This window comes from Rhea americana, unplaced genomic scaffold, assembly GCF_003343005.1.
Source record: "Rhea americana isolate MKP2758 unplaced genomic scaffold, rheAme1 scaffold_469, whole genome shotgun sequence".
Taxonomy (NCBI): domain Eukaryota; kingdom Metazoa; phylum Chordata; class Aves; order Rheiformes; family Rheidae; genus Rhea; species Rhea americana.
Window position 1 is genome coordinate 119,754 of NW_028186611.1, and position 26,881 is coordinate 146,634.

At 39.0% G+C, this 26,881-nt stretch overlaps 1 protein-coding gene across 2 annotated transcripts; it reads left to right on the forward strand.

The window, feature by feature from the left end:
* On the forward strand, window positions 1-26,881 carry RHOA (ras homolog family member A). 2 transcript variants are annotated; one of them, XM_085316400.1, is made up of 6 exons: window positions 1-174; window positions 715-857; window positions 18,510-18,667; window positions 21,484-21,604; window positions 24,486-24,616; window positions 25,622-26,881. In XM_085316400.1, exons 3-6 carry the CDS (start codon window positions 18,512-18,514, stop codon window positions 25,793-25,795), a joined length of 582 nt encoding a protein of 193 aa, XP_085172526.1. In that variant the 5' UTR covers window positions 1-174; window positions 715-857; window positions 18,510-18,511; the 3' UTR covers window positions 25,796-26,881. The 2 variants fall into 2 exon arrangements, with proteins under 2 accessions (XP_085172526.1, XP_085172525.1); XM_085316399.1 differs by lacking the exon at window positions 715-857.

A 26,881-nucleotide genomic window follows, 5' to 3' on the forward strand; every position in this document is an offset into this window, starting at 1 on the left:
GGCGCGCGCGCGCGGGCTGGGCCGGCATCAGGAAGCGTCGCTCAGCGAAGCGCCGCGTCGCGCCGGGCCTGGTGAGCGCGCACGCCCCCGCCCCGCCCGTTTCCGTTCGCCGCTGCTCGAGCTCGGGCCTGTGGAGCAGGAAGCGGCGGGAGAGAGATCCAGTGGAGGCCGCAGGTACCGAGGATGGGGTTCTGGGCCGCTCTGCGGTGCGGCTCACCGCTTTTTCCCCCTTCCCGGCGCGGCGCAGGGCCGCAGTTCGCGGGTGGGGCCCGCCCGCCCGCGGCCCGCGCCGCCGCTTCCGGGCGCCCCCGCTCTCCGAGCTGAGCTTCCCGCCGCCGGGCCCGGGCAGCGTCCCCACACAAAAGGGGAGGGCGTGGGCCGGGACCTGGGCCGCGGACAGGCCCCTCCTCAGGAGTGCCCAAAGTTTCCGGCGTCGGTAACGGGGCCTTATCTGGGCAGGAGGGAGAGAGCGGCCCGTGCTGCTGCCCCGGCCCTGCTCGGGAGGTGTGTGTGGAGGGGGAAGCTGCCACTTGGTAGCTATTGGGGGACCATTCCGGCAGAGCGGGGCCCTTTGGGAGGGCTTCTCAGGTTGAAACCTCCCCGAGCCGTTCGATCAGGTCGATGGTGAGCTCTGCTTCTCTGCCTGGATGCTCTGGGCCTCACTGATTTGGCAGGGAAGACCCGGTTCTATCCGCTTGCTCGCACGCATTTCAGCTGCGGCGTTTCCCCCTTGGACGTGACACGAGTGGGCCCTGGAAGAGCGGGGGTGACCCGACTGACTGTCGGCTTGTTGTGGTGACGTAATTTGGTCGTGTTCAAGTCTTGTAGCGCGAGAGCAGAAAGTTGGGCGTCTTTGGGTAAGTTGGTTTTAAAACCACACCTTAAACTGGACTGAGTGTGCATCCATGGACTTATTAAAGCATTCCCTGCTCATCCTTTGGACAGACATGGCACACTTGCTGCAATGAGATGTTTTGACCATTTTCATTAGTTTAGGGGCCTTCTAATTTCTATTTATGCTGTTTACACTTACACCTACAGAAAATTTGTATTTCATAATGTGGCTATAACTTTAAAGTATATGAAAAGTACTTTGTTTTTGCAGCAGATTCTGATTTAGTTGGAGATGACTGTGAAGGCCTGTGAATGAGTCTGTAGCAAAGAATTCAGTTTTATTGAAAAATGAACTATTAGCATTCCTCAAAGTTCTATCAGCTTCATGTGGTATAACAGCCTTACCTTTAGATTTAAAATTATACAGCTTAAAATTATGTGCTTCCTAAATGTTCTTTGTCAGGAGGCCCATTTCTTCAGGGATAAGAGGAAGCTAGAGACTATTTTAGCTGAGTTTAGGTTTTAAAAAAGATTGTTATTGCAAAGGTTTCTTAAAAGTATTGTTCTAAATCAAACTCTTCCTTTAGAGCTTTGATATTTCTTTAAATCTGTTTCTGTGAGGTGTCTGGAATAGGGTTTTGTTTGTTTTTAGTTGCTGCCTCATATCCAGCTTTTGTTTTTCTCCTGGTACAGTTCACCTGTTTGTTGTGGGGAATTCTTCATATGCAGTAATTCCCATCTACTCTTCCTATAAATGATGTCAGACTTGGGCAGGACCAAATCCTAAAACCTATGTGGGTAATGTTAGACTTTTTTTTTTCTTTTTTCTTGCAGAGCTTACAGTAGGTAACAATTATGTCATCCATATTATTTTTAAGTGGACTTAAAAATATTTATATATATAAACTTTTTTTWAAATCTCAGAAATCTCCAAAAAGTACTTTTACTTATTCTAAGTGTTATTTGTGACTCAAAGTATTACATGCTGCAGTATCAAAGGYTCTATTTGGGGAAATTTTTTTCATCTTATTCAGTAGAGAAATACAAAGTCCATCCCTTCCTGAAAAGATTATTCACAAAATATTTACCTTCTGTTGAGAGCTCTTCTGACACATCTTTGTGCCCTCCTACTGCCCTTTTCTGGCCTTAACCTAGTCTCAGCCACCCAGCTCTAGTATTTCTGTTTCAAACAAGCAGACCAATTTTTGCCCTGATTTGGACAAGGGTGTGTGTTTAAAAAAAGAAAGTTTGCCATTAGCCTTATTTCATTTTAATTAGTTCACTGGAATGCTTAAAGATGTGTTCAGTAGAAATACTTGACATCGATTATTTTTAATTCTTTAATTACATGATTTAACAGTAGAACACCTTTTTTCTTCTAGTAATTTCTCAAGGCATAGGTGCACCTTCACACAATGGGCAAGAGAAATCAAGTCAAAAAACTAAGCTAAACAACTCTTGTGTTATCCCTCATTTGAGTTCACCAAACTCGAGCTCTGGCTGACTGCCATAGCAATTGAGCGCCAGAGGCGGGGAGTTCTCCGAGCCAGGAATTGACAGTAAAAACATCCTAAATGATCTTAACTGCCACTAGGATGTAAGGCTAGAGATGGTTCTTCAGATAAGCAAATTCCAAATAGAAACAATCTGACATTTTGGAAGGGGTTTGGAGCACATCTTCTCAACTTTCTCTTTTCTTTTCCTCAACGTATTACATTGTCCTATGCCCTCCTGGTTCTTCTTTATGCTGTTTCTGTGGTCTGCTCAGGCTCTAAAAATTTCTTACCTTGAATATTAGCAGTGTTTTCCTCGCTGGCCAGTTGTATCTTCCTGTTCTTTTCAGTCTCTCTGCAGAGGCTTGCTCCCTACTGCTTTGATCTCATTAAGATCTTTTGCAAGTCTCCACTCAAACACTATCTTTTACATTTATATAAAACTCTAACCTATCTAGTGTTATTTCACATCTATTTCAATTGTGATATTCTCTGTGTTCTCTTAAGACTTGGCTTGAATTACCATTAAACTCTTTGTCCATATTAGTTAAATCAATTGGCTTGAGGAAGTAAAGGTGATTTGACTTGCCCTTTAAATCTTAGTGATTTATGATGAGCTTGTCTTAGTAAACAAGTAATATTGGTAAAACCCCATAATGTGGAACAGTGCTGTGCAAAGTAAATGCATCTAATAGACAAATTAATTCCTAGAGATATAGATATGCAAATATACACACCTTAATGTGGGACGAAAATCCTCTGGTCCTTGCATATTGGTGTGTTTTGTCTTCTGTATCACTGAGCACTGTATAAATAAGTAGGTCATCAAACAGGAATAAGAATCATTGCCTTTGAGATCATATCAAAAATAAGCATGAATATCCCAAGAGGCAGTTTCCAGTATACTGGCAAAGTTACAGCATAACTATGTAAGCCATTTTGCACCATTGCTAGATGTCTGGATACCTTCTGACTTTGGCCTAATCTCTGTTCTCACCTCATTCTGAACTGTGAATATAAGAAACCAAAAGCATAATTGGAATTGCTAGAGTTGCTTTGATCTGTTAATCCTCTCTTCTTTCCTTTTTCTGTCTTTGCTTTTACCTGAAAAGGAGATTTGAGACAATGAAGTAACTAAGACATCCATAGAGTGACTTTTCATTAATGATTTTGCCATCCACTGTTACATACACACAACTTAGAGCCCATCCTTTCAAAGTGAATCAGCTAATTATACTGATCAGAACAAGGTTCACTGTCTTTCTCTGACCAGCATTAAGGGAAGGATTCCTATTAGAAGGGGCACACAGAGCATCCCTACTATACCTGGCATCTGTAAATAAACCTCAGTACCCACAACAGATATGAGGTTGGTCTTTCTCCAAGCTCTGACAAAGGTGGCATGTAGGGCTTTTTGTTTTTCTACTTTTTTTCTTTAATCAGAAACCGATGGGACTAAATTAGATGCATTCAGTCTTCTTGCTCAATAAATTAACAGTGCCTTGCGATAATAAATAGTTCTTTTGCTTGACTGAACGGTCACACGCTAGAGATCTGCTCTAGATCTGTATGTTTACAAACAAAATAATTCTTAATGATTTTAAGGAAGGCTATCTTTGCATGTGTTAGTGGTTTGAGGGAATGTACAGATCTCCCAAGCACTCTGTGATTTTCATTTTTCTTGTATTTTTTCACCTGAAGATTCTTGTTTTTCACCATCTACCTGCTGTTTTGAAATTGTAGTAAGTGAGAATGCCAAAGTACAGAGAAAGCTGTCTTGGAGTAGGATCTCAGCTTGGTGCTGACGAAGTGAATTGCTCATTTTGAACCTCAGTGCAACAGCTGTTTGGAAAGGCTGAGTTCTATGTAAACCACAGCAGAATTAAGCTTCTGCACTTGAAATTGAAAATGTTTTGGGGGAGATTTCAAATTATAATGTGGAATGTTGACAGGTGAGAATGAGAATTCAGTTTGGGAGAAAAACTTTCTCAAGGCTGTATTCTTATTTGTAATAGTCTAAGTCATGAAGTTGACCAGGAAAATAAATAAGAATGTGAACTCTGGCAAATCAAATGAAAAATATGAGGACCTGCCAAAAAGACTTGAGCAACATCATGCTAATGGCATAAAAATAAATGATAAATTCTTTTATAAGCACATCAGAAGCAAAAAAAGTTGCTAAGAGTCTAGAGGGCCAATAGGTTGTAAAGATGTGAAAGAAATCTGTGATGATGAAACCATCAGAAGAAAGTTAAATGACTTATTTGCATTCCTATTTGCTGTAATGGAGTTCATTGAGGTTCTTATGCCAGAAACACTTTTTTTTTTTTTTTTTTTTAATGGGAGCACGGCTCATTGGGAGATGTCTCTACTTGAAGTGTCAGCAAAGAGCATTTCAGAGCAAAATGATAAATAGTTACAAAATGCCAAGACCTGATGGTACTCACCCAAGGGTTCCAAAGGAACTCCAGGATGAAATGACTGAATTATTAATTATACTATGTAACTTCTCACTTAATACCTTGAAACCAGAGAGAGATGCCTTACATGGTAGCAATTCTGAAAAAATGGTTTAGTAGGATATGACAGACTTCAATGTCTGTTTAAAAAATCAGTAAATTGATGGACTAATAACTTACAGTGGGAGAGTAAGTGTGATTTTTGAAAATAGTGCCACTTAAATCAATGGGAATTCTTGAATGACTGTGCAAGCATGGACAGAGGAAGTTTGATAAGGGAGAAGAAAAGGCATCTGTGTTGTGTCTGTACTATTCAACCTGCTCATAAATGATCTGATGAGATAGGAAGGTTAGAAAGGTTTTGAGTAGTGAAAGAAGAAAACACTAAAGCTGACTAGAAAGAATTGCAGGTAGATGCTGTGATACAGAGTTAAAAGGCAGTAGAATATCAAATTAAATTTATTCCAGACAAATCCAAAGTGTGCAAACTTTTCTTAGTTTGCATATACATTAATGGAATGAAACTTAATTGTTGCCACTTAGAAGGAAGTTCTTGTGCTAATTCTGTGAAAAATGTAAGTTTAATGCTCAGCAGTGATCAAATAAGCTAGGAATTTGGGGGGAAGGATTAAAGAGAACAGAGGATGTCAGTATGTCCATGCCACGGTGATGTCCTGAGCACTGTTCCTGAGCTGAAAGAAAATGGACCATAGGATATAGTACAACTGGAATAACAAAGAAAAGGATGACAAGGATGATCAAGGATAAGGAATTGATTCCATACAAGGAATGCTTAAAAAGACTTGTTCATCTTGGGATCGACATGACTGAGAACAGAGCGAAGAGATAGCTGTAAGATAATTAGTTACCTAGAAAAACAATTCAGAACAGTTGGTCAGTCTCTTCTAGTTCAAAATTGATAGTGCCTCTCCCGCAGACTGTACYGAAGCCACAGAATTTATTGCCACAAAATGCAACTTACATAGGTTCAAAATGAAGCAGAAAAAAATGCAGAAGAAAATTCTGTCAAATGTGTTTTTGAGCACAAAGATTAAAAAACAAAACAGGAAAAAAAATAAGAATACCCATGGTACAGGTTGCTGGACACTGGAAAAATACCCTTGCAGAAATAATGCTGTATTCACCTGCTTTTTTACTCTTTCCTAGTCCTCTGCTAGTACGGGGCTAGACTGGCCTTTGATCTGAACCAGTACAATCTTACCACTTCTGTCATGTTGGGAGAAGAGGTGGAAGATGTGTGAGTGTGTCACCCTTAGGTTAGGGATGCAAAAAAGATGATGGCTCAAAGAGTTAGGAGTTACTGTTAATAGTTTCTTTTGTCTGTTTGTATCTCTCTGCTGCCAGCTACAGGGCAGTGTGGGGGGGTGCCTAAAGAAACGGATCTCACCCCAGCAGGACCTGCTTTATTTAGCTTGTAGGCACTCCATGTTTTACATACATGAGGTGTCTGGAGAGAGCAAATACGTAAGGGGAAAAAAGAAGAAAAAGAAACTACCACAAAATGCAAAGAACTTTGCAAATCACAAAGGTTATTGAAGATCCACAGATCTATCATAATTACCTCAATATTAAGTCCTAATCTTATTTTGCTTATAGTAATCCTGGGACTTGTTACTGCGTAAGAGAAATGCTGTCATAAATCACCCTACCTACAGATAAAAAAAACTGTCAAGTTGGGACAACATAACAACAAAGTTAAACCGGGTAGAGAAGAACAGCAATGGCAGCGATAGACATGGGGGAGCAGGGGGGAGGAACTTCTGCCCTGGTAGCTCAAGCTTTACCTTCAGCATGGGAAAGGGAAGGGAGAGTGTGTTTTCGTGAACCAATTGTGTGAGAGGAAGATAGGGGAGAAATGCTGGAATTAGTACTCTTCCCTGTGTTCTGAAATGATGTTAATTTATTAATTGTATAGAAACAGGAAGGTGAGCAGCACGGTGGTTAACTTTGCAGATAGTAAAGAACAACAACAACAAAAAAAATCTTGAAGTAGTCCAGAAACACCTGACTAAATTTTRCGTTTGCAAAACAGGATGCACAGTGACAGAGTTAAGACAGAAAGGTCTGCTTGCCCGTATTGCAATTTTAGTTTTTAACAGTAGGTTTGGCTTTAACAGGATTAAAAAAAAAAAAAAAAAAGACGCTTCACTTTTGTGATTTTTTTTCTTCCCCTAGCAAATGTTGAAGAAGAATTAAATAACCTAGCTTGGAAAGGAAATGAAAGCATCTGTTTTGTTTGCATTAAAAAAAAATGCAAGAAAGCTGTACAGATCAAATAGAAAAAATCAGAAACTGAAAGCAGAAAACATAAAACAAGGTGAAAAGCATGAAAAATATGGGCCTGGGGAAAGGAGAGCACAGAAAAACCCATAAATAAGAAATTATGGATATAAAAAGTTTTTAAGTGAGTTAGAAACAGTAAAGCCTTGCTGTATGCCATTGGTAGAAGGACTGACTTCCTTTGAGCCTGTGTCATCTGACATGCCCTTGTCCTTGATTTAGAAGACGGTGAGTGTTCAAAGCCTGGCTTCTCTCACCACTGCTTATGATCTTAAAGAGAAATGTCTGTCATTCTCTTCCTTAGTTCCGTGTCTTTTCCAGATTGTCCCTTTTCCAGTCCTGTATTAGTTGTTCCTCATACGAAAGCTGCTCTATACTTGGATGATCCACATTGCCTTTCTCTGAATGTTTTCCAGTTCTTTTGTACCTTTTTGACCTGGCGAGGATCAGAACTACACACATATTTGTGGATTTATATGTTAGCCTAATGATTCTGTTTTGTTCGCTCCTTCCTAGTTTTTAATTTTGAATTTGTATTGTTGAGCGTGGGTGGTGTTTGGTTTTGGGGTTTTTTGGGGGGAGTTATTTGAACTGTTGAGCTGGTATTTTAAAGAACCTAACCATATAACCACAGGATATTGCTTGTGAACAGCATTGGTCAGTTCAGAATCTGTCATTTCGTATAGGAAGTTGCAACGGTTTTTACTCTGTTTATCGCTTTGCATTTATCTATCTACTTCAAATTTCATCTGGCATTTTATTACTCAGTCACTGAGTCTTTTAAGGTCCTTCTGCAATTTGTCACAGTTAGCTCTTGCCCTTATTACCTGAACATCTTGGCATCAGTAAATGTTGTTGTCTTGCTATTTTTACTCCCTTTTTCAGGTCATTTAGGAATGTTGAGCTGTACAGGCTTGAACAGACCACCACTGATGGTGTTCTGTTACTGTGAGAGCTGAGTGTTTTTTTTCTCTTGTTTCTTATCTTTTTCCCAGTTATTTATTCATAGACAGGCAACTTCTCTGTAATAGATATCTTCATAATCTCTTTTTATATATATAAATATGTAACATATAGAAAAATATAAACTTGAGTAACATTACACACTTAACCTAACCAGACTGGATAATTTACACCTATGTTTTGCTATATATCAGTCATGAAGTTCTCTAGCCTGTTAATGGGAGGGGGAGTTGTTATATAGATTTTTTTTTTCTAGAAAGCTCTTTAAATACTGCAACAGTTTAAGGAGCTTGAACGAATGCTAATACGCAGTAATAATAAGGAGAAGTAGGACAACCTTAACAATTATAACCCCATCAGACTAAGACATCAGTCCCAGGTATAATAATGAAATAACTAAAAAAGCATTTGGGAAAGAATTAAAGTTATTGTCAGTCAGCCTGGACGGGGGGAAATAAAAACAATTAGTGGTAATTGTTTCAGTTTGGTTCTTAAGTACAGATGTTCATCTTAGCCTTTGGTTAGCACTTGATAGTAATTGTACATTATTTTCAGTAAGAAACTAAGCTAGTATAAAATCAATATGGTTCATATTAAATTTATTAGAGAAAAGACAGCTGATGAACTTCAAAATGCAATCGGAGACTAGTGAATCTGTGCCTGGTGAGATCATGAAGAAGTTAGCTTTTGGGTTGTATTTTTTCCTGATGACCTGGAAAAAACACTAATACCAATATGAAGATATTTAGAGGATGAAAAATAAGGAAGTGACAAATAAAACCTTATTACTAATGCAGAAAATCTAATTAACCACAGGAGCAAGAAGTCAGTTGGTGGATTCTCCACTATGGCCTATTTTAAAATCAAAATTGAATATTGTTTCTCAGGTAGTTAATTCAAGGAGTGAAACTTGTAACAGGGGGGATGACCAAGCTGCAGCTTGTTTCTACTTGAAATGCAGCTCGGGTGTGGTTCTCCGATTCAGTGCAAGTGGCTGTAGCAGTGCACCTTCGTCAAAACGGGAATCTCTTGATTTCAACTTCTGATGTCTGTGTTGCAGCAGTGCCGGTATGTTTGGGGCCGTGGTGGGTGCTGTGGCATAGGGAGGTGCACAGTGCTATGCTGTTGGTCTTCCAAGAACCATCCTGGCTGAAACACTCCACTTTGGCACCTCTACTGCTTTGTGACTCCTTATGTTAGGAGCAACTGATCGATAGATCATCTTGTTTTGCACTCAACTATCAAAGATGTAAAGGTATAAATGATTGCTAAGCTATGATGCTACAGTGTAGAAGGCTTGTAACATGAGTGGCGGGAAAGAGGGTGAGTGGGATGTAGTGCTCATTCTCTTTCCAATTAGGTGACAGCTAAAGAAACTAATAGGGACAATTTTGAATTTGAAGGAAGTGGCTTTTCACACAATGTGTAATTAAGCTATGGGAACTCCCTTCAACAGGATGTTGTGAATGCTGAAAGTTTACATGGGTTCAAAGGGAGTTTGGACATGCTCATGGAAGAGAAATCTGTTTGAGGTTACCAAATTCATGGAAACCACATCTGACCCAAGAAGTTCCTGGGCTGAAAACGATTAGGGGCTGGAGAGCACACAGGGGAAGTTTCACATGCCTTTTCCCTCTTCTGTTTTTCCATAGACATTCACCTCTAAGCTATTATAAAACATAGGGTACTGATTTAGACAGACCTCAGGCTCACACTAACATACCCATTTTCTCGTATGTGAAGTCCTACAGCAAAGGAAAATCCGTGAGCTTACAGATGTGGAAAACATAAGTTTAACTGTAGAGACAAGTCAGTCCTCTGGTAAGTGTCAATGCTGCAGCTGCTTGTAGGATATTGTGCTGCAGTGTAGAGAGTTGCACGGCTCATGGATTGGACATTTTAACGAAAAGTTTTGTATTTCTGAGAGTAGTTGATTGTGCTAAGGCACATTTCCTGTAAAGCAGCAACTGGTGGACTGTTCAGTGAAAAAGAGCAAGAAAAACTGTCATCATCTTTCCTGCAATGATTAGAAATCAAGAAAGTTTATCAGAATCAAAAGCAACTCTCTTCTCTAGGAACCAGAAGAATTGCAGGTTATCATAGGGGTTTTACCCTGAAGAGAAAAATAAGGGCAAAGACTGTAATTTGGTGTAGTGAATCCAGCTTTGGAACTTCTCCTGATCTTTCAGATCAGAAGTACTATGTCCATATTATATACAACATTTATATGGTAAGTCTGAAAAAACTGTATGCTGGCAGGCTTTGTGCTGGATGAGCTATTTCCTGTCTTACAGCAGCCATTGTACGGCAGCACAAACAACATACTGTGTGTTTAGCAGCAATGCATTATATGCCCATCCCCTGATACATACCAAATTTGTACTTTGGGTAACTCACGCTGACTATAATTCATTAATGATTAAGATTCACCAGAGCTGGCACTGAATCAATATTATTAAGACCTAGTGGAGCTAGCTGAAGGTGCTCCCAATTTTGGTGATATGGTACAAAAAGACTTGAGCTGACAATTTACAGAGTCAGCTGAGAGCCAGTAAGGTATATTAGCTGGGGTTATAACACAGCTATAGAGCTCCCACTTTCAAGCTGGCCTTGGAAATGGTGCAGCTATGTTTGCAAAGCACTTTTTCCAAACCAGTAGAACTTGCCAAACTTGAGTATGGTTGATACCCAGTCTGAATAAACTGCTAGCAGAAAGTTGAATGTCCTACTTGACCTGTCCAAGGACCTTTGTGAAGGACTGGTCTGGTATGTTAGTCCCATTGGATACTACACCTTCCAGTCTGTGTCACTTTTTTCAGTTCTACTTAAGTATTACAACAGAAAATTTCTATTTCACTGTGGTTTTCATTTAATATATAACCTTTAACAGCCTGCCCTGTGCTTCATCAGCTTCAGAATTCTTTTCTTCAAGCATTAAAATTCAAGTGTAACCCTCAAAAAACCCAACCTTTTTCTTCCCAACTGTTCTCATGTAGCAAAGTAGTTAGAAATAATTCTGTTCTGCAGTACTGTCAAACAAGCTGCTTTTATGTGCTTGATGCTGTGAAGAATATAAATATGGTTGTTTTCCAGAGACCATGTAATGAACACATTAGATAATGTGGCGTATATCAATTTATGAATGCAAGTGTCCACAAGCAAAATTGGCACTGAATTAAGCAAATTAAAATTCTTGAAATAAGCTGTATTGACTATCATCTTTATAGCAGCAACCACATTCACATTTGTACTGATTATATACCAATGGCTTATAATTTAACCCCAGTAATATTTGATTTCAAGTGTATCACTATTGTAAAAGATACAAATAGCACTACCCATCACTGATCCAAGCCTTAAAACATCACTGTGTGCTATTTTAGACAGATTAAGTTTCGACCTACAACAAAGACCTCTGGTTTTTACTTCAGAGAGAGCAAGATTTTTTTTATTATTATTATTTAATGGCTGATATTGTTTCCATTCCTGATAAATAACATGTTAAAACCTGTTTAAAATTTTTATGGACTGTTCAAGAAAAAAGCTATTAACCTCCAAAGATATAAAACTTCACCTCACGGTCTACAATTTTGGACTTGGAAATGGAGATACACTGCCCTAAAGGGAGGGTGTAGAGAGGATGGAGCCAGGGTGTTCTCAAAAGTGCACAAGAGGCCAGATTTGGAATCCAAGGAATTTCAGTTGGATATAAGGAAAAAGTTTTTCACCATCCTTAGAGATACACTCAGAATTTGACTGGAGCATTTTTCATCATTGGCTTGTTCTGTGCACATGTACAGTAGATCCCAATATGATTACTCTAAGTATTGCTTTACTTCAAGTGCAGTAATATAGGTGAGTGTTATTCTGGATGTCTTAGGAAATAAAGACAATAAATAAGTCATCAGCTGCAACATGTTTTGGTGTACATAGTTCTTCCATGATCTTTTATGAATCCTAGAGTAGAAGTAGGGATTAAATCCAACTCCTTGATGTGTTTGAATCACAAACTTCTCTTGTTCTTACTGCAATTCTGCAGCTGTTTGCTATAGTTTCCAACTTCTGTAAGATATGAATTGGGGTCATAAAGTTCCCTTTGCTTCATAACTATTGCTACTTAAGAGTGTAGCCCATCCTCTGTGAGGTAGAGGTTGTGTGAAAAAAAAAGTCTGATAGCACAGGTAGACTGGTATGTGTGCATGGGGTATTCATTAGATTCCATTAACAAGTAGGGCTTTATGCTGCATGATTCCCTTGGAATATCACTGCCCTTAGAAAAAGCAGACTGGTATAAGAAGGATACTGATGAGGCAACTCTCAGCAAACAGGAGCTCCTTGTGTTGTAACCTCCTGTGATGTCAGTGGGATTGAGTAAACTATGTCTAAAGCTCTTGTAATACCTATGAAAGGCACTGGCCTAGGTTGAGGAAATGTCATAACTGAATCTCTTCCATTCAAATGAGTCATTTGAGTTGTGTAGTGAGAGTTTCCACTTTGAATCTAGCAGACTAGCTGGTTTTAAGAATCCCATAAGTGCAGAGGTGAGAGAAATGGTTAATTTAAGAACAGCAAAAATTGTGGGTCTGTCATCTTGCTGCAGAAGAACGTATAGATTGCACTGGAGATTGCTGCAGTCATTCATGCAGTCACACTAAATGGAGTAGAATATTTTTGCTGAATGTTTTGTACACATCTTCCGTGATGTTACTGCAGCAGTTTTTTGGATTTATTGCTCTCTCCTTGCTCTATGCATTGTGTAAAAGGATGATTGCATGGTACTTGTGTTCATCTGCCAAGAGGTTTTGGTAGCTTGGACTTGGTTTATTTTGTAGCATCCTGTAACTCAATGTAACTATTTCAGATGCTATCCTTTACCTCTGTGCGTATAAAGATGTACTGGTGACAGGTTGCACTGCCGCAAATGCTGATTTGCATGCAATATAAGTACTGGAAATGTTAATTTTACTTTTTAGACTAGCGGAGTGCTTTTTGATTCTAGTCAGAACATACTGCTTGTTCAAATTTGATGCATTTCCAGGTTTCAGAATACTTGATTTTCTTAAGTCAAAATGCAACTAAAAGACCAACTGTCGTGAACACTGTTAGTATTGCCCTTGTGATATGCACTACTAAGAAGTAGCTGCGTTGCAAGCAACCAACTTCTTGTATCCATTATGTTATATTGATATTGTTCCTCTGAGTGTTTGCTAGAGTTGACAATACCTGGAATGCATTTATTTTAAATAAAAATAGTGAAAAGATGCTAATCTCTGCACTGAATCCTCCAAAATAGGAAATATTCCTGTAAATATGCTAATGCAAATAAACAATGAGGTAGGAAAGAGCTATCTTAATTTTCCATGGATTGTTTTGCAGGCTGCTCTTGCCGTGACTAGATATCTGGTAAAATTTGAAGGAATATCTGAGGAAACCAACAAGCATCAAGTTGTCTAGAACAAATATAGGGTCTTTTTGGATAAGCTATACCACTTGAAAAATTTCCATATGCATGGAGACCTTTGGAGATGTAGATAGCATCTACAAAGGAAGAAAGCTGGGTGCAGGCTCAACAACTGTGTTCTATCCTTGAACATCCACATTTTGAATAGAAGTGAAGTATATCAATCTGGCAGCAAGTAAGGTTTCAACTTCACCAGCAGAGAAGAAACGTTAGGTATCACAAAGATGCAAGATTCATAACCAATAGAAGCAGGAGAAAATAGAAGGCTGTAAAGGATCTGGGAGTGCTGGTGGACAACAAGTTGACCATGAGCCAGCAATGTGCCCTTGTGGCCAGGAAGGCCAATGGTATCCTGGGGTGCAGTAGGAAGAGTGTTGCCAGCTGGTCACCGGAGGTGATCCTGCCCCTCTACTCAGCCCTGCTGAGGCCTCATCTCAAGTACTGCGTCCAGTTCTGGGCTCCCCAGTACAAGAGGGACGTGGAGCTACTGGAGAGAGTCCAGCGTAGGGCTATGAGGACGATCAGAGGGCTATCTGCCCTATGAGGAATGGCTGTGAGAGCTGGTCCTCTTCAGCCTTGGGAAGAGAAGACTGAGGGGGGATGTTACCAATGTGTACAAGTACCTGAAGGGAGGGTGTCAAGCGGATGGGGCTAAATTCTTTCCAGTTGTCCTGGGTGACAGGACAAGAGGCAATGGGCACAAACTGAACCACAGGAAGTTCTGCCAGAACCAATGCCTGCCGGGATGCAACCCTGTCTAACATGCTGTAGGTGACCCTGCTGAGCAGGGAGGTTGGACTAGATGATCTCCAGAGGTCCCTTCCAACCTTACCGATTCTATGATTTTGTGACTTCTATGCTGCAGTCGATAAAGGGTTGAATCTGGTGATCAGACCTGACATCCTGGGGCATATGCACCTACCCACCAGTCCCCATCTGAGTTTTTTCTGAAAAGTTGTTGAGATTCATATATGAACTAGCCACAACCTGTACTGCTTTTCCTTATGAACGTTTGAGATAATGCCAGGAATGAGACTAAGCAAGTCAAAAGCAACTCCTAGGACTTTGGAATGAGGTGAAAACTTTAAAGATAATGTAATTGATGATATTTGTGCCCTAATTGAATTTTATACAATGCATTTGTTCAAAGGACGTGATGTAGAGGCCTCTGCTGAAAGGCAACACTAGAAGAAAAAAAGATGGGCATGTCATGGGCACCAAGATAGGAGAAGATGGATGAGGGTCTCTGTGAGTACCTGGCAGGATTTTCTAGAGGTTGAGGATAAGGGGATTTGAATTATCGCAGTTTTTGGAATAGATGTTCAGCTAAATGGACTGTTTAGCAGGTTTGAGATGTGCTGGTGATAGTTCTGCACATACAAGATTGTGAACAGGGGAGGTTCTTGCATGTTTGAAAGTGTTTTTCATTGGGTCAACACATTTCAGGAGAGGTCCAGACAGGCAAAATTTTGTGGTAGGCTTTTCAGAGGAAAAAAGATTGTGAGGAAAAGTAATATATCTGAAAGAAAAAATAATATTTAAAGCTGTTTTATAGATAAGGATGTGTAGAAAGCACTACATCAAATGATGATTTTTTTTTACTGAAGTTTTCTCCTCAACCATAGTCCAGAAGGCCAAGGTATGAAATGAAATGAAGTAAGGAACATCACAAAAAATCTAGAACTGCATTTTTTTTTTTTTAGAGAAAGATAAATGCAAAGTTAATCTGATATTCCACGGAGAAATAAAGCTATCTGTAGATGATGCCAGAAAGGTCAGCTACCACAGGTACTGTAACAGATAATGCAAATGATAAAGGGATAAGGCCTCAGCTGTCAGTACAGAAGAGAAAAAGGGAAAGCTGAAGAAAGAATGATGTACGCTGTTCCTTCTTCCACCTACTTTTTCTCCAGCATGGTTTCAGCTGTGACTTAGGTAGTTATACAAGGATTATTAACTCGCATCTGAGGAACTAAAATTAAGCTCAAGGCCAGAAGTAGAATTGGGGATAAAATAAAACACTAATCAAAAAGGATAAATAAATGCTTAACAGTGGAATATTCTGCTGTGTAAATAGAGAGCAACTGATTACCTAACAGCTCTAATGAAAAAGATTTGGGAGTTACCATGAATTACAAGCTGAACACATGTCAATAATGTTGTCTTTGGAGAAAAAGACACACATCTCCAATGTCATGTTTAAACGATAGTATATCTTGAAAAAACAATGAAGTAATCTTTCAGTTCTTCTCAGTGCTAGTAAGGCACCAGGCAAAGTACTGGATCTGGTTTTTGGGCTCCGTATTTTGGTAAAGGTGCAGAAGAAGAGAACAGGAAAGCCTACAGAACATAATTTACAACCAAAGCTTGAATAAATTGGAATTGTTTTGCCTGAAGAGAACACTAAATGAAGGTATATATTCTCAAATACACTGGAGGAAGGGAATAATCTGTTCTCCTATGCCCGTGGCAAATAGGATAAACAGTAATAGGCTTATATTGCATCAGAGACAGTTAAGGATACGCTTTAAGGGAAATTCTCCTATATTAAATGTAGTGAAGCATGCTTCAGAAGTTTTGTGAGACTCTCAATATTATAGTTTTTGAACAGCAAAGTAGACAAAGCTGACTGAGTAGACAAAACTTGTAAGTAGTTTATCCTGATTTGGTTTGGGTGATTTCCAGTTCTGTAAAATTCAATATTACTAATTGCTAGAAAGTATTCAAAAACACCTAAAACCTTTTTAAACTGTGAATCAGTTAAAACCTTCCACAAATGTAAAAATAACCCCCAGACCTTAAGGTAGATAATTCAAACGTGTGTACATATACATTTGCAAGATGAATGAAGCCCATGTTAGAGATAGCACTGGATTATTTTAAGCAGTTGTTTCTGTTGAGGCTGTGCTCTAAAAGTCCTTGAGCCTTTGCTGCTTACTGGTTGAACTAGTGCTCTGTTTGTTCCTGGAGCAGTACAGAATCTCTGTAATATGTAATGCTGCTTCACCACACAGTAATACTAAAGGTTGGATTTTAGCTGTTTTCACTTTTTTACTTGCTTAATTTAATTTACTTGATTACCTTTTTTTAAGGTGAAAGGGGAGGTAGAAGAAAACATTTTTGATGTTTTTTTTTCTTCTCTTCCTTCTTTGGGCACTTTTCCTCTCCCTAGTTGATCTAGTTATCCTCTTAGAGCTTGGACAGGGTTTTCATGACTAAAGTTAACTCATAAGGTACTCCTTCTGTGGTTGTTGGTCATACAGAGGCGGATATTATAGTGGCGTTACTGCTCCATTTTCAGGAGGCTTCATGGGATGACTAAGTGGCTAAAGTGTCTTCATGTTAGAGAGAAGAAAGTAGTTATGGTTCTGTCCTCATTCCAGTCCCTTGTAGCCAGGTTCCTGAATAAATTTCTGACTTGTCTCTGCAGTGCTCATAAGTAAACGCCTAGGGAAGACAAGAACAGAGCACTACTTTCAGCTGTGGGGATTTCCTAAGCCAGATATGGTTTGTGTGTTCTTTGTAACCCACATGAGAAGTTCTTTCCGTATTGCCCGGCCTCACTTTAAGCCTTTCTTGTGTCCACAGCATCAAGTTTCACAGGTCAATTGCCTATTGCCTTCTGGTGGATTTGAATCCACTTCTACTACTTTAATGTCATTCCCTCCCATTCAGTTATGGGAAGCAATGATGAACAATCAATCCTTATCCATTCTGTTTCAACCAGCTTTGACCTTGTAGACTTCTACCACACCCACCAAAATCATCTCTTTTCAATTCCAACCTACTCATTCCTATTGTCAGTTTTTCTGTAGTATTTTTGAGACCAGCACCTAAGGTGTGAGCAGGCCACGGGTTTGTACGGTGGTCATACCGATGTTCTCTTCCTTTTCTAGCAGTTTCTGCCATTTCATTTTGTTCTTTTGACTGCTACCGAGCTGGTATTTCCAGAGAGCTTGATACTTGACCCAAGATCTTGCTTGTGAAAGGCAATGGGCAATTCAGACCCACTTGTTTTGTAGATGAAGTACAGGCTTTTTTTTTTTTTTTTTTTTTTTTTTTTTTTTTTTTTTTTTTTTTTTTTTTTTTTTTTTTTTTTTTTTTCTGTGTTTCACCTTCTAAGTATTTACTGTGAGCTACCTGGAATAACTTCGTATTGTTAGCAAAATTTGTCAGCTAACTGTTCATACTGTCTTTTGTGTTGCTGGGCAATGTGTTGAACAGCAGAGATCACCACAGCAATGCTTCAGAGTCTCCATCTGTATCCCTCAAGCTGTTAGGAATCCTAGGAATCTCTTCTTCTCTTCCTTCCTCCTTCCCCTCCCYCTGCCCCTTTGCTTAATGCAACCTGGCAGCACTTGTTTCATTTGCTTCATTAAAACACGAAGGATGAGGTCCAGGAGAATAGATTGAAGAATGAGATGTGTGCCTTCAAGTCTGCTGTGAGGTTGTTACAGTTGAGATGATGTTGATTACCTTGAGATCCTTCTGTCAGTGCTCTGATGTGACAGTAGAGTACTCCTCAGTCCAATTAACTTGCACAAAGTCTCTGATGCTTTGTGGTTAAGACAAATCAGTATGGTAAGGATATGTTACTACCTTTGAATTTAAGTATCTCATTCATTCATTTACTTAAACTTTTCAGAAGATGCTGTTGGCCAATGCTGCGTGTTCACTCACTTTCTCTGTAGGTTCCTATCTCAACCTATAGAGTAGGTAAACAAATGATAAAACATACTGGTCTCCCCTCCTTTCTATTCCTTATATACCTGTACCTCTCAGCAAGATGTTAACATATCTGGGGTGAGGGGTATTTTTCTAAGAAGAATGGGAATTTGAAATTGTATGATTCCACATAGGTAACTATCTTGCACAGTTGCTGTAACATACACTTCAATTTAAAAGTTCTTATTGATTGGAAACCTAGTTGTTGGTTTTTTAGCATCTTAATTCTTCTAGTGCAGTTTTTAACTAATAAGTTGCCATTTTGTTTTTCAGCTATGGCAGCCATTCGAAAAAAACTGGTTATAGTGGGTGATGGTGCTTGTGGAAAGACCTGTCTGCTGATTGTATTTAGCAAAGACCAGTTCCCTGAAGTGTATGTTCCCACTGTGTTTGAAAATTATGTAGCAGATATTGAAGTGGATGGAAAGCAGGTACGTATACAGTTCTGTAACAGTTAAATGGACTTGCTTTTGTTCTGAAAATCATGGAGATCTGTTTATTAAAGTTCAGTACACGTGCTTACTGTTATGTTGCAAATACATTTCTAAATATTAAGCATGCTTCCATGAATAGATACTGATCTTGCTAGATCCTGCTTATATATGCTATTTAACAAAATATTTCTAATCTCATACAAGTTGAGATTTTAAAAACATACAGTACTTCCAAATAAAATGTTGCAGTAGGTGGATAGAATGATTCAAAGATGTATCTACATGCAAGAACACTAAGCCACTACCTTTGGAATTGCATAGCAGAGTCCTTGTTTTGGTAGGGACCTGATATATCGTGATTATGGAGACAGTAGTTCCTGGAGATGGTCTTTTTTCATACACATTCCTGGCGCACACAGTCATCTTTGGAACAGATGACTGGCAGGCTTCAAAAGGACTTGATTGTTGTAGTACCTCAGCATCATCTGTCTTACCTGCTGAAAGAATGTACTTCTCGGCAGCCAAGCATACCTGCAGCTCACTGAGATTCATTTTTAGTTTGTTCTGTAAGTGATTTGTTAAAATATTTCAGTTTTAAGTATTTCAAAAATTAAATTTAAGTCTCTCTGACCTCTGAGTCCTTATGTTTGCCAAACCAGCAAACATGTCAAACCCCTGCTCCAAGAGGCAGTTTTCATAAAATTGCTGTCTGATAGCTTTTATGTCACMCTAGGCAGTGTGGGAGCTGTAGAACTGCCACTTTTCAGGACGCTCTGGAAGCACCTGAAGCAGAAACTTTGCACCTTGAAAGCCCAGCTATTTTCAAAACCTTTTAGGGAGCTGTGGTTTACATCTCTGTTTTATTACTTTAAGCATACAAAATTGACTATAACTGTGCTGGAGGTCCACATTTAACAATGTGGCAGTTCATGGTGATGGAGGTGCTGAGTTTCCCCATTTCTTACCTTGCTGTGTCATGTGCTTTTGCTATGGATTCAGGTACAATCAGAACATCTTTCAGTCAGTTCTTGTTCACATATAGTGACAGATTCAGCACAACTACTCAGTTTCATTTCTGATTCAAGGAAAAAAGATTGAGCTAGGTTTGCGTTTTTGTCTTAGATTTGATTTCTTAGTGTTACAGGCATGCATTACTTGTGGTATTAATCACTGAAGTTGATGCTTTTCCAGTCTTTATACAAAAAAACAAAGCTTTTCTTCCATGATATGAATATATAGATTTTTTTTTTTATTTTAAACTAATAATAGAATATATTCTCCTCCCAAATTAGTTTCTGCAATTACTACATTGTATCTTAGACTCTGAGGGCTGTTGGGTACTTTTAAGATATGTAYGATACCCATTTCTGTTTCTTATCACCTGGTCAGATGCAGCCTGTCTCATTCCCTTCTGCCTGAATCCCTGTATCTCTGAATTGGTTGAACGGGGAGTCATACCCTATCAGCCTCACACAGCCAGTATGTAGATAAAAATTGCACSAGCAGCTTGAGCAGTGCATTTGTTGTGGAAATGTCAGCTGAATTTTCACGCAACTGGATGACATACTTATGCAAGCACTTTGTCTTCTGAACATCTAGTTACTCAAGTTTGTAGAAGAGCTATGCTAAAGACTGTTCTGTTTGACAGCTGCTTGCCTGCTGTCCTTCTAGAAGAGTGTTACCAGAAATGTTCCAGCCGTATGAAGAAGAAACAGTGACAATATGAGATGTGCCATTTTAGATAGGCCAGAGGACCTGATTTCAGTGTTGTCTGAGGGGTCCCTCAATAGACATTGTGGTGGAAAGGATGAATGTTTGCTACAAAACTCACATTTGSAACTGTGAATGCAGAGAGAATTCTCGGAGGAGTCTGAAACTCACTGAAATACAGAAGAATTTATTTATAGGCATGTAACTAAGGCTATGTATCTTAACAGTTTGACCAGACAGTTACGCTGCATGTTCAGGCTCACTTTGGGGTTTCAGATCTGTTTGTGTATTTTTTTCCTGAGCTGCTGTGAGAGTGTTTTCCAAAATTTTTGCACATAAGAGGTGAGAAAAGAGGTGGCTCACTTGGTCAAAAGATAGCCACGTCGGAGAATCCCAAACAATAGCATGTCTGGAAGTGTTCGATTAAAATGTTTGAATTTCCTAATTTAAATATTGGCTATTGCTTCTACACTTTTACACAATCCTATTGGTTTGTTCTCCCTTAGCACCACCATAAGTATAAATATTGAAAACATGGGCTATGTTGTTCAGTTCCTAGCAACAAAGAGCTTTGCACACAAATCAGCTTTATTTCAAGGCAAACTGCAGGTTCAAATTTTTGCTGTGATAGAGGTTTAATCAATTTGTGTACAAATAAGTACTATCTTGACACTTCTTAGTCACTGCACGTTCCAGCTGTAAACCAATTGAAAATGTGCATAATCCTAAAAGGCATATGCTTTTAAAGTTCTCTTTCACTGAAAACAGATTTTTCTGGAATGCTTATCAAACATTCCCAGGCCTTCAGAGCTGATTCCCTTTGATTCTTCTGTATTGCTTTTATTTTAGTAGCTTTTAATGGCTCTTTCACAGAATTGATAGTGATCATGGATATAATGAAAAGTCTCAAACTGCAATAAATTGATTTTTGGAGTTATAGAATAGAAAGTTTCTAATAGTTCTCCTGAGAAAGTGGTTTGCCTTGTATTCTCCTTTCAAGTGGTATTGAGTGAAATCTTTTTATCCACTTTGCTTTAGTTGCTGGTTTTGGAATCAAAGCTTCCCTGATGATCTAGCTTACTGCCGTGATCTTTCTTCCACAGGTTGAGTTGGCTTTGTGGGATACAGCAGGACAAGAAGACTATGATCGACTTAGACCGCTTTCTTATCCAGATACTGATGTTATACTTATGTGTTTTTCAATTGATAGTCCTGATAGTTTAGGTAAGTATATCAATAACTGAATCAAAATTGTTTCTCTGTATCTCTCTGTCCCCCTAAGAGATTACACAGCACAATCTATTCCCATGTGTTTTAATGACTGAACATCTTTAGCTGCAAAATTAGCATTGGTTCAAGTATATAGCTTTCAGAAATTATGGTCTTAAAGGAATCTGTTTTCTTCAAGTTTCAAATTCTTGTCTGTTTTTGTCTTAAGTAGCATTTTGAAAGCCTCAGTAGCATGCTGGTTTTACACAGGGCTCTGCTGAATAATTAGAGCAACACTTAACGGCAGAGGCAGCTCGTTGGTTCAGTTCAGTCACCCAAACCTGGCAGTGCAGAGGGTCTGAGTAGCTGAGAAAGTGTTAGCAGTGTGCTCATCCCTTGGGAAGTGCTGCTTTCTTGACCCCAAGCAAACAGAAAGGCTGTAGCTGCACTCTGTACATCTGGGTGTCCAATGGGTGGCATACCCCAGCCAAGGTTTGGTGTGGTGGGGGGGTCATAGTTTTTATTTATTTATTTATTTATTTATTTATTTCTCCTTGTAAAGTGAGAATTCTTATACCCTCGGGAGAACATTATGTCCAGGACAATATAGCAACTCCCTTTCTGTATAAATGGGAATGCTAGCTTTGTGTTTTCATAGTCCCCCCCACACACACACACACTTTATTATTCAAGAGAGATCAGCCTGAAACGTGCTAAATTATTTGGTCCCAAATAACCTGTGGCGCTGCAAAGAGACACAGAATGTCTTAGCTTTCTCATGAAAAATGATGGCAGAGGCTGCAGATTTAGGATATCCTAGTCTGCTCTCCAGTGACTGAAGCATCACTGAAGTGGAGAAGACAGAGAGAAAAAAGACTTGTTTTTGTAATTTATAAGCTCTGAAAACAGGTTTTGAACACCTACTCATGCATTGGATGTGCGTCTCTTCTGTATGGAGTCCAAGATTGAAATTTTAAGTAATAGATTTAAAAATCAGATGCAGATATGCATGTTTGATCCTCCAAAGTAGGTTTTTTGAAGAGGGTAAAGAGCAGGAGATGGAGATGCTGTTATTTCCAAGACTGAAAACATCTCTGGAACTTTGATTTCCTTCCCATTAAAATAGTGATTACCCCTCCAGTGTAGTCTACTAAATAACTGCTTTGTGGTAGAACTTTCTTAAACAAGTGAAATAATTACTGCAAAAAAYTAGTTACCTGCTGCTTAAGTGGGTTTTGTTCCCTAGTTGCTATTTTTGTAGATAGTTATTAGAATGCAGATAATGAGAAAAATCTTTATGTGCTTAGGTTCTGTGGGCATGAGAAAGTGTGTGTGTGTATGTGTGTTTGTGAGACCAGCTGTACTTGGACAAAGACCTTGTATACGATGACTAACTGGTATTTGTTTGTAGCTGCTCAAAAGTATACCCATATATTGTGCATAATGGCAATTCCTTGCCAGGAAAAATGAGAGCTCCCTCTGTTCTATGTATACATGAAGAGTGTCAAATCTATTTAAGTGGTGCTCATAAAGGAGATAGCAATTATCTCCCAAATATATTAAACCACTGAATCCTTTAGAGTTTTCTACTGCAAAGAATCATGATCACTGCAAGCTGTTCTCAAAGAGATTTATTTCCATACCTCTGTTTTGCCTCCTAGAGTTAGATTTCAAGAAGAAACCAAGAATGAGATAAAAAGGAGGTGTGGAACACAAAAATGCAGCTCATATGAAAATTAGTCTTGAATATATCTGCCACAATGGTCAAAAAATACTGTTCCTGACACAATTCATAGAAGGTTTGAGTAAATGAGCTAATAAAATATTCCTTAAGATGTTAGAGTGGCATTACGGACTGACTGGGATGGTCCCCGATGGCTGTTCAGTCTGTGTGTTGCCTTGCTTCTGAAGGGTAGCAGTCATGGAGCAGGCAGTTGTGTGAGAGACAAGGTCCACCTAGAAGAATCAGTGCCAGCTTTGACATCTGATCGCTCTCCATCATTTCCACTAGCTTCAAAATGCTTCTCTATAGTTACTCTTACAAGCAAGAAAATTGTGTCATAATAGTTAATATCTCTTCAAAAGCTGAAGAGAAATTCGTGAATATAAAAATGAGTATATAGCCTGCAGGTCTATCCCCTGCTCAGTCTTAGATGTCTGAATTCTGAAAGAAAATCCTGAATGTTTTAGGCTATTCAACACTTGCTGCTGTAAAGAATTTATCAAGACTATGCTTTCATAAACTGCCGGTCTTGTATTTGCAACTTTAATTTAAAAAAAAAATCATGTAGGGAAGTTATGCTAGGAGACAGAAGATTCTTGTATATGAGTGGAAATTAATTTGCTGTGGATACAGTTAAACGGCAAATCCACAGCTGCCTTATAAAGTCTTATTTCTGTGCATCCATAACTAGCATATAGAATAAGATTTCTGCTATATTAATGAGACTTGAAGAATTGTTTGGTTTTGTTTTTAAGGGGAAGAAGAGATGTAAAAAATTGTGCTTCAGGGTTGTGCTCATTTTCAGCTCTTGGAGAAGGAGAAAAATGTTTCTTTTGAAGCAGAGTATTACCTAACTCTTTACTTTGGAGTTCTGCATGCTGTTCTTTGAAGTACCTGATGCTAAGCATTGTTAAACACTTTCTAAGAGATTTAGGGAAACAAAAAGTTTAGGTATCCTTCAGCTTTAAAATTACCAGAGACTAGCATGTCATTTTGGTAACACCAGAGCAGATTTATTTGTTTCCCAAATGAAAAGCAGGAAAAGATGATCAGGGTGGATTAGCAAGCTAAAACCAATCAGACAGCAGATCCAAATTTTAAAAGCAAACTACCTCAAGTACTGAATGTCATTAGAGTCAYGCTTTTGTGGTTCTTGTTTTTTGTTTTTTTCAGAAAACATCCCAGAGAAATGGACTCCAGAGGTGAAGCATTTCTGCCCCAATGTGCCTATCATCTTGGTAGGAAACAAGAAGGACCTGAGGAATGACGAGCACACAAGACGAGAGCTGGCCAAAATGAAGCAGGCAGGTTCCTTTCAGATTGTCTTGCAATAAATGAAGGAAGTGTGTGGGCGCTATACCAGAGTGTTAAATGGGCACTTGCAGCTTGCTGCCAGCTTCCTATGACTTGCAGAAAAACAGAATGGTAACTGGACGTGTTTCTGTGACAGAAACCAGAAAGTATATATCACCTTTGAGTGTATGTTTTCTCATATYGTATATTTTGAAAGGCATTTCCAACAATAAAAATGGCTCTATTAGGAACTGCTAGGTTCCTGACAGTGAGCTACTCCAGACTGAAGAACTGGACTCATGACGTAGAAATTAAGTAATCTGGAGACACTGACACATCAAGTACCTGAATTTTTGTTCTTATACATCCTGAACATAAAAAAATAAAGGAAACAGCTTCACTGGTAGGTGTTTTGAAGTAATAACCACAGATGCTGTAGCTCTTTCCTGACCATAAAGCTTAGTTTCATTTTCAGATCATGTCTGAACCACCCCTCCCACCCTCAGCTTGGGTATCAGGCTGCAAATATTCTGCTCCATCCTAGACTTTCTGTTCCCATTGCATAATTTTTGTTTTCAGACGAAGACTGATGAGACAATTTGGAGAATTTTTCATAGGCTTGTGTTACTGTTATGGCAAAAAGTTGCATAAGTACTTACTGCTAAGTATAAGTAATCTTTTGCTTGACTTTCAAAAGGTCTTGTGTCTTTTAAACTCAGAGGCATTGTAAAACCTGTAATGTCCTCAAGCTTTGGCACAATATGTTAGTCTGTGTAATCCAAGCTGAGAGATGCAATAAGGCATACAGCATCTTGAGTAAATAAGCAAATTGTATTTTAAATTTTCCTTTGATTATTTTAAAGGATTAATCACAGCAGACCTGTTGTTAATAATCTATTACTTCAGTTTATCTAGAAATATGTTTGCATTTTTTGAGAAGCTGGATGGAGAATAATAGCATGTTTTGATGCGGTTTTGGATTGTTCTTATCTGGGCTTGCTTTTGTGTTGTTACAGGAGCCTGTCAAACCTGAAGAAGGAAGAGATATGGCAAATCGCATTGGTGCATTTGGGTATATGGAGTGTTCGGCAAAGACCAAAGACGGTGTGAGGGAGGTTTTTGAAATGGCCACTAGAGCTGCTTTGCAAGCCCGGCGTGGCAAGAAAAAGTCCGGGTGCCTTCTCTTGTAAAGCGTGGCCAGGGGAAGATGGCCAAAGGAGCACCCTGCACTTGAGTAATTTTGAAGTGCTGTTTATTAATCTTAGTGTATGATTACTGGCCTTTTTCATTATCTATAATTTACTTAAGAGATTTAAAAATCGAGTCATCTTGCTACCAGTATTTAGAAGCCAACCATGATTTTTATAACAATCTGCATCAAATTCATCTGTGCACCCAAGGTTAACCTCAACATTCCTCTAACAAACCTTTTCTGCACTCACAGGATATGCCAGGCGCTAACTGAAGACAATTCTCTATCTTCTTTCTCCTCTCTAGAAAGAGCAAAAGCTGGCAACACAGAGGATTGGTCTGTAACTACTTTATAACTAATGTCCCATTCTAATTGAGTACAACAGTTAAATAGCTGTTTGTGGAATCAAGTGTAGCTTCAGTGCTATCACATTTAGAAAGATTTGATTTCCATGGCTCTGTGGTGTAAAACATTAGTTTGAAAATGTGATCACTCTGAAATGACCAAGTCCCATTCAGCTGAAGAAAAGTGAGGGTTCTGTGGTTTCATGTTAGTTACCTTTTAGTTACTGTGTAATTAGTGCCAGTTTAAATGTATGTTACCAAAAATAAATCTATTTACCCCAGCTTAGATGTAGTATTTTTTGTATAATTGGATTTCCTAATACTGTTACTTGTAACCTCTGCATTAAGGTGTTCTGGGTTTTTTAAGAAACTGTATTTGAAAATAAAGTCCGATGGAAAGCAGCTGATCCTTTTCCCCTGTTCATTTGTAAGACTGACCTATTTSAGTGATTTGAGTGGTCTGCATATCCAGGAGTTTTTTTTCCATGATGTGCCCTAGAGATGAGAAAAGACAGCCTGCTCACGCTCAAAGCTTCTGAAATGTTCAGTTGCCTTAAGTTCATTGCTGGACCCAATTTCAAGACTAAAAAATGCAATTTTTTGTGTAAGTTTGGTTACCATGTAGTGATCAGACTCCTAACCTGTGAACTTCTTGCTGTTCTGCAGCCAACTAGACTCTTTCTGTATTTTCATTTTTCCAACAACTAATGGAATAAAGGCAGTTTTCTAAGCTCCCTGTA